General features: G+C 28.5%; 1 protein-coding gene across 1 annotated transcript; it reads right to left on the minus strand.

The window, feature by feature from the left end:
• Positions 1-1,317: 1,317 nt before the first annotated feature.
• On the minus strand, positions 1,318-9,285 carry LOC132926317 (inactive CLIP domain-containing serine protease A8-like). The gene is made up of 7 exons (XM_060990666.1): positions 8,662-9,285; positions 5,271-5,486; positions 4,931-5,118; positions 4,684-4,840; positions 3,040-3,329; positions 1,735-1,898; positions 1,318-1,646 (listed from the first exon to the last, which is right to left on the minus strand). Exons 1-7 carry the CDS (start codon positions 9,027-9,029, stop codon positions 1,464-1,466), a joined length of 1,566 nt encoding a protein of 521 aa, XP_060846649.1. The 5' UTR covers positions 9,030-9,285; the 3' UTR covers positions 1,318-1,463.
• Positions 9,286-12,674: the final 3,389 nt, after the last annotated feature.

Here is a 12,674-nt window from a genome sequence, read left to right on the forward strand (position 1 = left end):
GCTTAAATAGATGTTGACATAATTAATTTCTTTATTTGGTTTTAAATGTTATAATTTAAAAATTAATAACTTTAGAAACTTGAAATTGTTATCAAGTGTTTAGATTATCAATTTCCATGCACGATATGATTTTCTAAGTATTTCGATTATCTTTGTTGAATCGTAGGTAAGATTTGAATATTTAACTAGTTTTTTTTAAAGGTTTGCAACCTATATTAAAACAATTTCTACCAGTGTCAAATTAATTTTTATGATAAAATTTTTACGACATTGCATATCCATCTATTAAATAAATATTTCTCCGCAAATGATTTTTATTATTGTGTAATTGGTACATGGTATAGTTTTCAAAATATTGACAGTTTTTGAGCAATTTATATATTAACATTTCACATGTTTGATTTTTTTTTGTTTATGGTTTGTTATTTTCTATAAATGCAAAATAAAAAATTCTTGAAAATTCAATATAAGATCCACATTAGTTTATTTTATAGTTGCATAAATATTTTAAAATTACATTGCCGCAATTTTTATTTTATGCATTTGAAGTTCAAATTTTTACAAAATAAAGATTTTATTTTAATTATTTTTCAAAATGTTGATTTTTGAACTTTTGTCCATTAACCTAACCTATTTGTTTCGTAGGTACGTGTTGTAAGTAAAGCTGTATACTAGTATCTTATACTAGATTACCATCAATACCATATTACCGTCAAATAAATTATTATACTAATTAATGTAGGACTGTAGGAGGGTTTTTCTATCATCAAACTTCCGTTATCCATAATCCATACTTAAGTAAGACAGAATACCAGCTTTTGACAACAATCTGAAAATCAGGGGCTCTTGTTTTTTTTTGTATAGAAATCTCTAAGCAGCATACTAATTATTATGATAGACGATAGTCCCTATTACGTCATTAGTTTACCAACACCTAAATAGAAATAACTAAAATAAATTTCCGGATAAAAATTACTCTGGGCACCTCAAGGCTGTTGAAGAAGTTGTTACGTTTAAGTATTTATGATAATATGATGATATGTAATTATGTAAATTACCCATAGAATAATGATTACCTATTGCAAAAAGTTAATTATTTTATTTTGTTTTTCGTTTTAAAACAACATTTTCGATGAAAAACAAAACATAAATCATGGTTAAAAGCTTAGCATAAATTATTATGTGTTAGAATATAATTATTAATTAAATCAAATGACACAACAAATGAACATCTAGAACGGACGTATGATGAAATGGAGGAATACGAAGGAAATCAAATAGGATAATATGGTAAAAATAATATAATAAGGCAATATGTTTAAGGCGTAAATTTAAATATATATTTTATGCTCGTATTATTATAATATATCGGAAAATAAATCGACTCACATACGATCAAATACCTAGTCAAAATGTAATAATATATAAATTAAAATGCCAATAGTTTGAAAAAAACGATGTTTTCATTGCGTAATCATTTTAAGCTCCTTGTTGATCCACTGAGAATTGACCTCTACCGATGAGTATACACCGGGTACATTTTCACCGCACCCAATGCCCCAAGACACAATACCGACTTGAATATATTGTTGAGATTTTTCTTGAGAATTTTTTATTGCACATATCAGTGGTCCACCTCCGTCGCCCTGTATAAGAAAAAAAATGTATAAACGACAAATAAAGTTATAAACGTTTTGAGCTGTCAATTTAATCTAATATAATAAATTCGCTTACTTTGCACACGTCCGCCCCAATTATGCCACCAGCACAAATAAAACTTTCATGTAAACGGAAAAAGTTTCCAAGGCGCGTGGTCCGTAATTGTTGCTGGCATACATCATTAGGCACAAGAGACAAATCTACTTTTTTTAACACACTTTGATATCGGCTACCGGCTTCTGTTAATTAAAAATAATACAAATAATAACTGTTAATAGAGCATCGATTGTGTATTTAGTATTTACTGTATATTATCTAATTAGTTTATTACAAATTTACAACGATGAAGAAAAACAAGTGATTCATTAAATTCGTATAAAAAAAATTAAATGTTATACACAGGTAAAACTTGTTGATTTTTACTGGGTTTGAGTTAGATAAATAAATACATAATACGTAGGCATTTCGTCGGCTTCACCTCGAAAGAGGTGAAAATATGTCCAGTGATCAAGATTTTAATTTTAAAATGAATTTAATTTATAGAAATGAGTTATTTTTAATTAAATTGAATTGAGTATGTAGATGTAATCTATTATGTAAGTAATGTTATATTTTATATTTTATAACAATTAATTCCGAATCCATTTGACTTTTAATAAAACAGTTATCGATGGACAGCGGCCGACAGCAATGTCTACTATCAGCGTAGGTGTATTTAATTTATTCACCGTTGTAATACGTAACTCACGAATAATTAAAATATTATTAAACTTATTTTAAAAAAAAATTTGGATAAATAATTTTAGATGTTTCAAAACGACCAGTAGTTAAAACTATTTTACCACTGAACCACTCACTTGAATACTAGTGCTTTTTTTTTGCAAAAACAAAACGTAGGTTAGAGTAAAGTCTGAATAGAACAGAGTAGAAATGTATTTAACTAATTTTCACAAAAAATAACGTAGAAATATTCTACAAATAGTACAAATATTTAATGCATTACATTTATGAAATATAGTTTATGTTTTTGGTATAAGCAATACACAAATGTTTTTTTAGTATTAACGTAAAATTAATTTATATTAAAAAACACATTTGGAGACCCGCCTGGAAAAATCTAAATATAGTCTTGCAAACTATAATAAGTAACAATTCTAATTTCGTGAGTGGTGGTAATTATAGTGGTTTATGTAAATCCACCCTGGTAATATATATAACCTATAATAGTTTATTATTAAAGTAATACATTTATTGAAATCAATTTATCTGGGTATTTTAATATATTTTCCATAAGTTCTGAATTATGCATTCTCGAGTTGTGTTATAATTTACAATTATTGATCAATTCACATTAATTAAAATTAAATAATTTATACTGACCGAATCCATTTTTGCCCCATCCTGTTGATATACACGATTGAGGGTCGTAGTTTTTTTGTTTTTCATTCTTTGGAAGGCATATAGTGTTAATATGAGGATATAACTTAATTTCAGAATCGAGTTCGACTAACGCCACATCGTTGAACATAGTTCCATTATTATGATTTGGATGATAAACTACATTTAAAACACCGCGATCTTGGTGCGAAATTTCTTTTTCTTCTTCGTTATTGTTGGACTGGGTATCCCAAACGCCCAGTCGTACTTTTAGCGTTTTCACATTTTTATCTCTATATCAACAAAAAAATTAAAACTAAAAAGACTTATCATAAAATAATAGCTAAAACTATTACAGTAGGTAGTACCTAGGTACTGTAATGTTGTTAAGCAATAAACATACATATTATTCAAAATCATACTATAATAGAGTAATAACTAATGCGTCGTTATGTTTATATTATTACCTATAATATACCTACGTATACAACTACAAGATTGGTGGTTCATCTTCACTTATAGATTTCGTTAATTTTCTCATTTTAACAATTTCATAATAATTAATAATTAGTGTAAGTGCTATTTAATATACATTTTTCATACGTATTACACGTTACAGTATAATATCTAATATATTTTAATAGTAAGAAAGATGTATAATGCATATAATGTACATAATGTACATTGTACATACTTATTACTTTATTATATCTTTAATATATTTTTAAGCTTTATTCTAATATATATATATATAATAAAATACAATATTTATTTATAATTTATCATACAATTTAAAAAGGGAAAATATATATATTATACTTCGTTTAACATTCTATCATAAAACGACATTATAATTTTATAAAAGCAATAATGTACTATGTTTATTGTTTAGAATAGAATAAAAATGATACTTAATACATTTATTAATACTAAAACTTACTTATTAAATAATTAAACGAGAAAATTATTGTATAAAATTTGATTCTAGGACTTACGAGCATACTTGTTATTGTTAATTATAATTTATAAAGATATATGATAACTATCTGTTGACATCATTTTTTTATATTTAAAAATTGAATATGCTTATTAGTTATTAGTTATTTTAAAAATGTAATTCTACTATTTAGTTGGATGTTGGATAATATTCTATTTAATATTTCATGTTTATATAATATAAATATATCTGGGTACTTAATATTGCCACATTGTTACAATAATATAATGTTAAAGACTAAAGAGTATATCGTTTTTGATTTTGGACTTATAAAATTTCTGAAATAATCAATATTTTAATACACAATATTACAATGAATAAAAAAAAAAAGAAAACAGTAAAAACCCTACTGTGGTTAAAGGTGTAGAAATGTACATTATATACAAATTTCAGCAAAAATTTGTCAATTTATCATTTTTGATAAGTATTTAAATTTTAGAAGGATATAATATGGACGTTTTTATTTACAAAATCACGCTCAATTTTATTGATAATGAATGTGATTTCAGGAAAATAACACTCATTGTAAAATAGAAAAATATATTTTGATGGGCACCTACGTACTTATTTTTGAAAAATTAAATCTCTTAAAGTAATATTCTTAAAAAAATAACAACAAAATTAATTAGGTTTAGCCGTTTATTAGGTACCTGACACAGTGCGCTGCTGTTAAAATGACTCGTGGATGTACTAATGAACCACCACACAGGAAAACATTTTCAGTTTTTATACCAGTATCTTCATTTATATCTGTTTTTAAAATAGCAGCCATCCACGGAAATTGACCAAAATAAGTGTTTGAGGTTTCTGACAACAAAAAACAAAAATTTACTTACTTTATTTAAGAAAAAAATCATCTTTGTGTTATTTTATACTTTAAACAAATCATAAAAGTACCTTCAGGATTAACAATACGTGTTCCTATTCTTTCAGAATACATGGTATCTGTCGGCGACTTACCAATACCACAACTACGAACATAATTATGGTTGGGTTCATCAATAACAGGTGTTTCCTGGGTTGTTGATACGATATTGATATTTTCATTTGGGCAACAAACTTTATTGCTACTACAACTGCCTTTTCTAGTTATATAAAAAAAGTAATAACTCAATTAAAATTTTTTATTAGTAAAAATATTAAATTATTATCTAATAAAATATATGTTATTTTAAATTAAAATAATTTGTGTTTCATTTAATTAAGTACTTTTTATATTCTAAAAACTAATGATTACCTTCTATTATTATTTTGCCAATTATCACTACTTGTTGGTAAACATTGATTTTCGAATACACATGTACATGGCTTATTACTCTCAGTATATGGTTCCGGAGTAGTTGAACTAATTTCAGGTGATTCCGATGATGTTATTGGAATATTTGAATTTGTTTCGGTACCTCCTTCTACCCGGCAACATACCAAATCATCTGCACAGCCCGATTCTGAAGATCTGTGTGAGTAACAAAATAATTAGAGTTAGTTATGTTTATACATAGATACATAAAATACTTTGCACGGGAATGGTGAATACATAATAGTTATTAATTATTAATTAACAATACCTAAGTAAAAAACAGGTATTATTGTATTAAATAATATTTTATAACAATTATATTTCATTTGTGTGCTATTATTTATTTATTTTATTTTATATACACAATAAATAAGTTAATTTAATTGAAAAATATTTATTTTTTTTAACTAATTATATTATCTTCTTCTTCGCACAAAAATATTAGACAAAAAAGTTCAAGTAAGTATTACGAATTACACCACCGCGGCACCGCATAAGCATAAGCCTAAAATATAATATATTTATATTATTTAATATATATTATGATTTTATAATAATATACAATATATTCAAACTTCCAAGTTAGTCTGCAATGAGCCTGAAAAACTGCCGACCGATTGGAAAATTAATAAATAATTTGCAAACGGACTACCCCATCACCAAGAGTTTAGTCTTTTTGAAAAAAGACTTATTTTCCATATGGCCTACAACATCTATTTGTAATTGAAATATCTATATCATGAATTAAAAATGAATTACATTCATATAAAAACATAATCAGAATACTAATAATACTCATAAAATTCAAAATCTGAATAATGATAAAATATACGAAAATAACTATGATAAATATAAATTAAATTATACCTGACTGTTGTAGTACAATGATCAAAAGATCGTTAACTTTGTTTTCTCTATAGTCTTATAATACTATTCTTTGGATCATTAGCTAGTGTTATGGATCTGACCTCCATAATTAGTTAATCTTACCTTTTAACTTATTTTTTTTTTTTTTAATGTAGATATTTGAGTAATAGAGATAGTAATGCAAGAATAATAATAAATAATAAATAACCGATGAGTGGCATGTATCTCAAAGACATTAAGAAAATTCTAAAATGATTTATTATAATATACCACTATTATAATTATAAAACTACATTCTGTATGACCACATATGTATACCAAATCCAAAAATATTTAAATCCCGATCATTTTCAATAAAATACTATACGTACCCTATTTTTTCTTGACACTTATCTTGTTTGAATAAAATTTAAGCATTCAAAAAAGTACCATCTATTATATATTGGAAACTTAACATACCTTACATACCTACATAGACTAGGGTACCTACTACCTATGGAGGTCATGGCGAAAATCTTTCAAAGTAATAGTGAAACAAGGCATATTAGGCGTACTAACAGCTTACAATTATTTTGTAGTATCGTGGTACTTGACGTACGTATTGATATAATTATTATTTTTACAATTATTCAGCATAACCGATCTGCGTCCAAAATTAAATCATGCTAGGAATATTATAATATTGTTGTAAATTTGTAATGTTGCATAAAGATGATTTTTATTGAATATTGTAAATTTGGGAGATGGTAAACTAAGAAAAAATTACACCTTTTCTAAAAGTCGATATGTAAACAGTGCAAAAAAAAATTAACATTATATAATCTTGTGACAAAACCGATAAGATACATTATATAAACTGCGACAATTTATATAATATATATATATAATAGTTAATACTATGTACATAGCCGATACGATAACACATACACGTTAATAATTTAATTAGATATATATGTTATGCCGTTATGGTATTACTATAGATTATGTACCAAAAATGATTTTTCTTGTAGAGTAATATTTTCGTTGTTTAAGACCAATTTGGCTTTGCATGTTTTCTTTGAGCATTGAGCAAATCCATGTTGAATAACCGCTTATTTTGGAATTATATCTAAAATTGTTTAGCACCAATTATGCCATTTAGCCGTTTAGGCTTAAATATTTTTGTAAGTTCCTTTTAAACACAATATTACACGACACGTACTAACCTGACTTGTGATAATCTTGTACTTGTGAAGGAGCCGATACTTAGTATATTATGTTATAACTTAAAAATAAATTTGGATTTTCCTTACAAATTTGTCTCCAACATAACATGTTAATTAAATGATATTTGTACTTTTGTAACACATAGGTATATATTATGATGCATGCACCTTAAGACCTATATAATATATTGTTGTATCATTTGTATCTATTTATTATATTGTATTATTTATATTTATAAAGTAAATTGTCAAGGTTTGTATAATGTTAATTTATTTTTTGCCTCAGTTTACATATCGACTTTTAGAAAAGGTATAATTTTGTCGCAGTTTACATACAGCCGTCATTTTAATTAATATTATAAATTTATAACATACTATATTATTTTAGCACTATCAATATGAAACATATTGTCACGTTATCTATCGTCTAACACGTATAATATTAAATTATAGTATGCGAATAATGTGTTATAATATGCAATATGAAGGCACAATATACATTATATTATATTATTATATTGAAGAGGACGTTATACCTTCTGTCTTATATACATTATACAATATTTAATAATATGGACAATTTTCGTTCAGCAGAATTCATTTTGTGATATTAGCTTTAATATTAGAGTAAATTTACCTATCATAAAATTTAAAGGTAAGAATGTTATCTAGGAATTGTCATATGCTTTTATTAATACTATAATTTTAAAGTAAGTTATGCACGTTTTAAAGTTATAATATTTTAAATTTTTAAATATAATTTATAAACTGCAGTGATTTCTGAACTGTCCAATTGTACTAAATCCACGCATCAAGCGCACGTTAAACAAAATTCACTATTCTCAAAAACTGTACGAAAATAGACGGTAGGCTAGTAAGAGACACTCCCGTCGCCCTAGAACAATCAGAAACCATTTCTGACGCGATTTCATAGAATTTGCGAGTTTGTCTAAACATCCTATCGTCGATCGATCCTACGAGATCGCTATTCGCGTCACCTCGACCACGAGTACCTAGTGTTTAAAAATAAAATGTACCTCCGGTCAGAGAGCCGAAAAATCGTCGACGACGAACCTGCCCGGAAACCTGCTACGGTTCCGAGGGGTGTCGTATAGCGGTCGGAACACAAGCCCTCTCACCCACCCCTTCCCCCTCGAAGTGAGTGGTGCCACCCCTTAGGTACCTACTGTGTGATAATAATAATAATAATAATAATAATAATAATAAAATGTAATGCGTATAATGGTGGTTTCACCTACCCAGGGGGCACGTTGATGAAATTTATCACCTCGCACAAGTAGAACGGGCCGCACTTGCACTGCTTGCCGGCGATCGTGATCACATCGTCACCGCCCGACTGCGGGGCGGCGACCGTCGAGCGGACGGCCACCGCGACGGCCACGGCGGCGACCAAGGCGATGGTCGTCTGCAGCGACAGCGTGCGGCGACGGTGCAGCGACGACGGCATTGGTGGTGATCGGTGGTGGCTGCTGTGCGGAGGGCGATATAGGGCGTTATCGTGTGTAGCGGATCCTCCGGAGACGGCGGAAAATACGATTCGGACGAGAAAATTCCGGGCCAAAGGTTGGGACGACGGGAAAACCGTGTGGACGGTCGCGACGCGCATGCACGCTTGCACTGCCCGGCCGCGGTGTTATCGCTGCTGCTACACCTCCGCCGCGTGCCCTGCCCACCAGTATTTTTATTACATACAATCGCCTCGATCGGTCGGTGAGAAGCAAAAAAAAAAACAACAAAAACCCGCTTTTGTGTACAACGTCCGTGAACGACGTCGTCGTCGTCGTTGTTGTTGTTGTATTGGCTATTTTAAATTATCATACGAGTTACGCGGGTTTTGCCGTACCCGCGCCCGCGCACAACACCGTCCCAGCAAAACGGCATAATAAAATATATTACATTAATATTACATTATTTATAATAATAATTGCGTTTAACGTGTGGGGCATTCCGCGAAAACATTATCCCGCCAGTGCCGCGTTCGCCGCGACCGACTCGGTGGCGGTGGCGGTGGCGAAGTCGTCGGTACTACGGACGGCGACGACGAACGTTGTTTTTGTGCTACACGCGTTGCGCACCGGTTAATCGTTTCGTAGATTTAATCGCAGAATTTACATTTATAACGAGTAATAATGACGTCGCTGGACTTGTAGTACGTGTCGCTAGTTTCTAACAATGTTTTTGTACTTGCAATAATAATTATTAATGTAATCCGGTTTTCGGCGGGTACACCAGTCCGGATTTGTTGGCAAATCTCTGCGGCGGTTCTGTTTTTCCGCCCACACACATTACAGAAATAATGAGTAATAATATCGCGTAGAAAAATCGCTAAATATTTGTAAACGAAATAATATCGTGACCCGACGGTCCCTTAAACGTGATAGGTCCTATTAATATTAATATTTATTTTTTTTGTGCGATTCGACATACGAATATTGACAAAACGCATAGACGTAGCTAATGTGCTCGCATGCGGTCGTGTGAACTAATAAACGCAATCGCGTGCAAAAATATAAAATATGAAACCACGGCGATATCAACGCCGTTGGGCGTTCAGCGTCGAGTAAATTAATTTAATTTTTTTTTTTTTATTATTATTAATATATTGCTCTGAGCTCTGACTGCAAAACTTGTAATAATAATATAATATATTATAAATGTTATCAAAAATTTAATATTTCGAGATTAAAATAATAATTATTAGAACTATATTTATTATTCACATGTATACGATGCGGTTTCGATAACACGTTGGTTCTAACAATTGCAACAGATAAATGTTTAAAATATACTTTATATTATTTATTGCTGTTTATGTTAGTATTATAAATCAGTTGACCAATGATCATAGTGTATTTTCTAGTACCTATTGTTGTATTTGAGAACATTTTTTAAAAAAGTTTGTTAGTGCCCACTACCTACAATATGCTTCATACATTACGTATTTACGTCTATAATGTCTAAATTAATTATGTTCATAAAACAAAATTAATGAAATAGGTTATTAAAAAAAAACACAAACAATACAAAAATTTTAAGATAAAAATATGATTATTATTTATTGTTAATATTAACTCGGCTATCGAAAGAACGGACGATAACCATTATCTCAAGTTCATTAATGTTTTGTTAATCAATAAACTGAAGGTTCTAAGGTTCATTTTGCATAGCCCATTATTCAGTGATACCTTAAAGTGCATATCATTGTCTATTTCTTAAGTAGCCCAAAAGCACAAATTCATTTTTGGCTTTTGTCCTATGCAGTGGGATAAAAGCACAAAAATAAATTGTATTAGCTAATACTATATTATAGTATATTTTATCTGTTGCACCTCACAATACTTTCTATTAAAAATTTGACGCTTATTATATTTAATAATTGAATATATAGTGATTTTAATTTTTATATTTTAAAAACAAGAGTGATGGAGTTCAAATTAAATCTAGTGTTATTGTATTGTATTTTACAAATATAAAAATATTTCAAGATTGTACTATTTTAAAACTGGGCTTCAAATGTCAAGTTTAATTTAAGATACACATTAGTCATTATAATTACAATTATTATACTTTTAAATTTAAAATTACTCAAAATTCTAATTTTTATTTTTAACTAATATAATTTTAAAAGCATATTTTTAAATGAGTATTTATAATTTACTCTCTCTCTTGCAATATTCAATCTAATGATTGGTTTGCAGCAACTTCCATGTTTCTCTATCACTAGCCTTCCTCTTCAACTCATATAAATTACTATGATTTTAATAAAATACACTTTCATTTTGTAAAATGTATTAATGCTTATGGCGCTTATGGGTTACAGCTCCGTGTTCATTAGGGAGATGTAAACATTTTCAATACCGGTGTAATAATAGCGTACTACTGTACTAGCGTTCTAAAAATAATTTATTAGAATTAAAAAAATATTTAGACTGGGTAATTTAATAATATATTTTTCATTTAAAAAACTGTTAATAATGAATACTTAATTCAAGGTAGCTTTTTTTTTTAATCATAAAATATTAAAAATTAAGATACAAGGTTAACCGTATGTTCGTACTTATAGTATACAAACTATTTTTATACGTCTATAAAAATATACGTAAATATTGCTTTTTTCTTACAATTTGCATTTAAAATATTCTTGGATAAATTTTAAGTTTTTAACACACATTATTATTTTGATTGTCTGACTATAATTTAAAATAATGTAAAATGTAAAAACCATTATTTGACAATGATTTCTGGTTCTGCTTCGTTATGATTTGTAAACAACAATAAAATAGAACATTTTATCGAAAATACTACTATCGGTACATATTTTATAAATAAACCAATATACAGTGTTTCTTCGTGAGTTATTAATTTATATTTATATGAATCGATTTACTATACACATAGGACATGGCAGTATATAGACAAAATACACGTTTAGCCATAATAATATTATGTACCTATATTATAATTTTAGTAAGTTAATATTAGTTTAAATCATTGCAATATATTTTATTTGACGGTTTCACAGAATTTGGAAATAACTATTAAGTAATTACTAATTATTTATAAGAACGTGCATGTAGTATCGAAATGTAACAAAATTTAATATTGAGTTACTATTATAAATTATATTTTCGTCTAATATGTTCCATTGATTATATAAATACTATTGCAATCTATTGCTCACCGGACGGTTTTTCGACAGCGAACAATAAAACTCCCGGTAGTATTTATAATCAATGACGTTTCTTATCTCCACGGACACACACTACACGTCATATCGGTTTAAACAGTATATTATACGTCCACACATTACACACACGCTAACATAAATGCAAACACAAATCACAATTAATATTTCCTGCATTCTGCTCTCTCCATGCCTCACACTACACACACTAGTATACACAAACAAGTACACTATTTATATACTCAAGTACTAAAACTCACACAAAATATTATATTACTTATGATAAATATATAATCTATTTAAAATAAATAAAAACAAAGGCCTTAATTCCTCAACGTTAAAGAAGTTAAATGTTTCGTTTCCAGGCCAACAGATCATGATAGCCTTGAAATATTGTACATTTAAAACATGATCAGCTTAAATCATTTTTATGTCGTCTAATTGTACAACAGAAATTCATATTTAATTAAGAAAAATAAAATAATACTTTTTTAATACAAATTATTGTTTTTTTTTAGTTTCTGTAAGGATTTAGCTATGCGGTGAGTGGTGACCCTCGGTCGGATG

This window comes from Rhopalosiphum padi, chromosome 3 (assembly GCF_020882245.1).
Source record: "Rhopalosiphum padi isolate XX-2018 chromosome 3, ASM2088224v1, whole genome shotgun sequence".
Taxonomy (NCBI): domain Eukaryota; kingdom Metazoa; phylum Arthropoda; class Insecta; order Hemiptera; family Aphididae; genus Rhopalosiphum; species Rhopalosiphum padi.

Excerpts from the sequence above, each read along its gene's own strand:
- LOC132926317 (XM_060990666.1), bottom strand. The coding sequence starts at position 9,029 with ATGCGCGTCGCGACCGTCCACACGGTTTTCCCGTCGTCCCAACCTTTG. Across the intron at positions 4,841-4,930 it reads ACGTATTGTTAATCCTGAAG|AAACCTCAAACACTTATTTT; the intron begins GTACTTTTATGA and ends TTTTGTTGTCAG. Across the intron at positions 1,647-1,734 it reads TTGGGGCGGACGTGTGCAAA|GGCGACGGAGGTGGACCACT; the intron begins GTAAGCGAATTT and ends TTTCTTATACAG.